The following is a 3,190-nucleotide window of genomic DNA, read 5'->3' on the forward strand; positions in this document are numbered from 1 at the left end:
AGTTAAAAGAAATCACGGTTTTTCTATTTGAATGTTTTAATGCCTTCCCATAGTAAGGCAGTAACCCAAATTTCACCAAGTCAAAGAGCCTGTTATCAACCAGAATGGCATTTAACACAAACATCAACAGGGAAATCAGTTTTTAATACACTCTCGAGCAACATATTTACTTGCTACTTCATATCCGAATATCATTACACGCATTAACTGCTAAAGAAACATTCTTTCAAACCTAAACGAATCAAGAATGGTATCTCTTACATATATTATTGTATTTCAGATAACTTGAAGTTGGCGGTTTCCTCCCAGCAGCGTACTGAACAAGCTTGATTTCGTTCAGTTTCTGCTCTTTCTGAGGAAAGACAACATCTCGAAGACAACTTAGAAATCATAATTTCTTTAAGGCGACCATGCCAAAGGCTTTGGACCGGTGTACTGGTAGTGGTTCCACGCTGCACGCCTTCCACCCACTGGGCGGGTGATGCAGCTCGTCAGGCGTCGGGTGATGTCTTCTACCGTGGTTGTAGTCGCCCTGAAGGCCAACCCCTTTGTGTCTCTTTCCACACACTGTGTGTAGTGGAATAGACACCCCTCCACAGCGTCATCAGGGAAGTTGACGGAGACGGCATTCTTCGCTGCAGATTCGAAGTCCATCTGGAATGATTAAAATGTGGAAATAATGAATACGTTTACCATGTTTTACAAATAATGATAAGTTAATTGAATAAATTATTATATAATTAATAATAATGAATAACTACATGAATACTGACTATCATTTATTAAGAGTTATGTAAATCAATTTACCTGGATGTGTTGAGGTGACATCTGAAGTCCTCTTGCTTCCACTGCTTCCTTCAGGAGACGGAAGGCGCGGTCGTAAGTAACAGTCGCCTTGTCTGGCAGCAAGAAGAAGACCAGCGGAAACATCTGACCACCAACCATAGCATGGAGAGTGTACAGCTGCAGGAAGAGTGATGGTGAGACATAAAGGTTCCGTCACCATACACAACTTCGGCAGCACAAAGATGTTGCATGTTCACCGTTGTCGTCATGCCAAGGATCTTATCGTCGTCGCCATCGTTGATGATGACAAAGGGCTCGCCAGCGTTGGTTGTTTTGAACTCGTCTGGGATCACGATTTCTCGTCGGGAAGATGGGATGGGTGGGAAGGTGGATCTTCGGGCCTGGTACAGTCTGTTCTTGACGGTGTCGTACGTCGGCATTTCTGCGATGAACGACCTGTTCTCTTCCGTCCAAGGACCATCGCTCACTGAGGCCAGAACCTCGTTGTACAGCGTCGGTATCGGACCCAGAGATGACTTGGCCACCATCTTCATCCTGTCCAGTGTCTCTCTGACCTGTAAATAAGATATAACCAAAATTAATGTAATGTTATGGCTGCATAAATCTAATGAAGTGCTTTTCGAGCACATTTGTCTAAAATTGTGCAAATAATGAACAAATGTAGCAGAGCTTTATACCATTTTAATATTATAATTTATAGATACATTTACGCACAACATACCTTTATCTCATTATGGACAGGTCCATGGTTATGTGGGCTGGGATGCTTGGTGATGATGTCGTTCACAGTAGAGACAGTCTCAGCACATGTCTTCTCCTGGCATCTCCAAGATGCCCATGAAGCATCGTTGCGTCTTCGATTCAATCGAAACACAAAGCCTTCAACAACTAGATAACGTCCACCACGTGAAGTCGGGAGAAACTTATAGTCTAACTGCTGGTTTGCCATTTCTTGAAGTTGGCAATACATCTTACATCTAATCATCAAACGGTAGAATAAACGAAAACACAACTGACACCAGTCGCCATGATGGCAATATGATAATCAGTTAATACAATCTAACGCAAATAATTGACATTTCAGTTTTTCACTGTCGGGATACAATGTGACATGTACACGATTTCCTTAAGAGCCGTTTTTCACAGTGATTCCGTCCCTTCTTTTATGTCAACTATAAACTGGTTTTAGTATCTGTATTACAAAGGTGCTTGCATCGTTTGATACGAATGGCATTGTCCATAACGGGGAAGCATCAAATCAGAGGAATAGATCTGCTTAGACAAGGTACTGAGTTCATGTCAGGCGTCAAAATGTGCAGTGAATCTTGACTAACCTATTTATCTTCCAATATGCGCTAGCGATCAGGTATCACAGGAAATAATTGCAGGAGCAACGACCTTGCCAATGAAGCGCAAAAATGGAACATCACCAGTTCTATTCAACTAATTCGATATAAATACAAATCCCATGTTAGAGGGTACATTTTGCTTAAGGCGCCTTGAGGTGTATCAGTTTGTTGTCATGTTCAACATCAAAATCAGTTTTATAAACGCTACAAATATGACCGATGTACATGATGCCAATCACTTGATTATCTTGAGTATCCAGGCTCGGTTACTGATAAGTCATGGTCATATAAATTGAATTTGTCTGAGTGCGGCGTTCAACAAGCAAACAAACTTGCTTCCCCACCGCTTACATGTATTCGAGCATACCAGCGAAAGCAGTGTTTGTGTTTGTGTGAGTAGTTATTTGTCGACTTCCTTGTGAGTGTTTTATGCCTTCGTCAATCAAAATTGTGAACACATGCATCGCGAGGGCGGCCTCAAGGGATACCTTAGTTCGACTGGAAAGGATTACGGACACATTTAGTTTTCGCTGTTAACCATTTCTGTTTGAATCATTATTGCATACATCCAAGAAGTCTCCACTTGTATCCCGTAATTTACATTTTGGTTGAACGCCACTGGGGTCCAATGATCCTTTTCCGACTTGCATGTAATTTCCAAGCCGCTAATTCATTTTACAAGAAATCAGTTTGAAAGTTATGTATGGTTTTAATATTTGTTTTGTTTACGTGACGACAGTCCGTAAGTAATCGAGTCTTGACCAAACAATCCAGTGATCAACAGCATGAGCATCAATCTAGGCAATTGGGATACGATAGCATGCATCAACCAAGTCAGCGAGCGTGGCCATCAGTTCCCTTCAGTCGACAAACATGTGTTGCTGAAGACGAGTTGGTACCAGGATTTGAAAGCCATGATGTTGTTGAACATTGGCCTTAGGCTGAAAACAAAGCACTCATTTGGGAGTCTGTCGCCTGCTTCATAAAAGAGTCTATCAGAATGTCCATGGAATGGTCACTTTAGGTTGGTTTTC

General features: G+C 41.8%; 1 protein-coding gene across 1 annotated transcript; it reads right to left on the minus strand.

The window, feature by feature from the left end:
* Nucleotides 1-399: 399 nt before the first annotated feature.
* LOC124253792 lies at nucleotides 400-1,756 on the minus strand. The gene is made up of 3 exons (XM_046687639.1): nucleotides 1,529-1,756; nucleotides 936-1,361; nucleotides 400-654 (listed from the first exon to the last, which is right to left on the minus strand). The coding sequence occupies exons 1-3, from the start codon at nucleotides 1,754-1,756 to the stop codon at nucleotides 400-402; spliced, it is 909 nt and encodes a 302-aa protein (XP_046543595.1).
* Between the last annotated feature and the right edge of the window lie 1,434 nt (nucleotides 1,757-3,190).

This window comes from Haliotis rubra, unplaced genomic scaffold (genome assembly GCF_003918875.1).
Source record: "Haliotis rubra isolate DU_JTF1 unplaced genomic scaffold, ASM391887v1 Scf552, whole genome shotgun sequence".
Classification (NCBI taxonomy): domain Eukaryota; kingdom Metazoa; phylum Mollusca; class Gastropoda; order Lepetellida; family Haliotidae; genus Haliotis; species Haliotis rubra.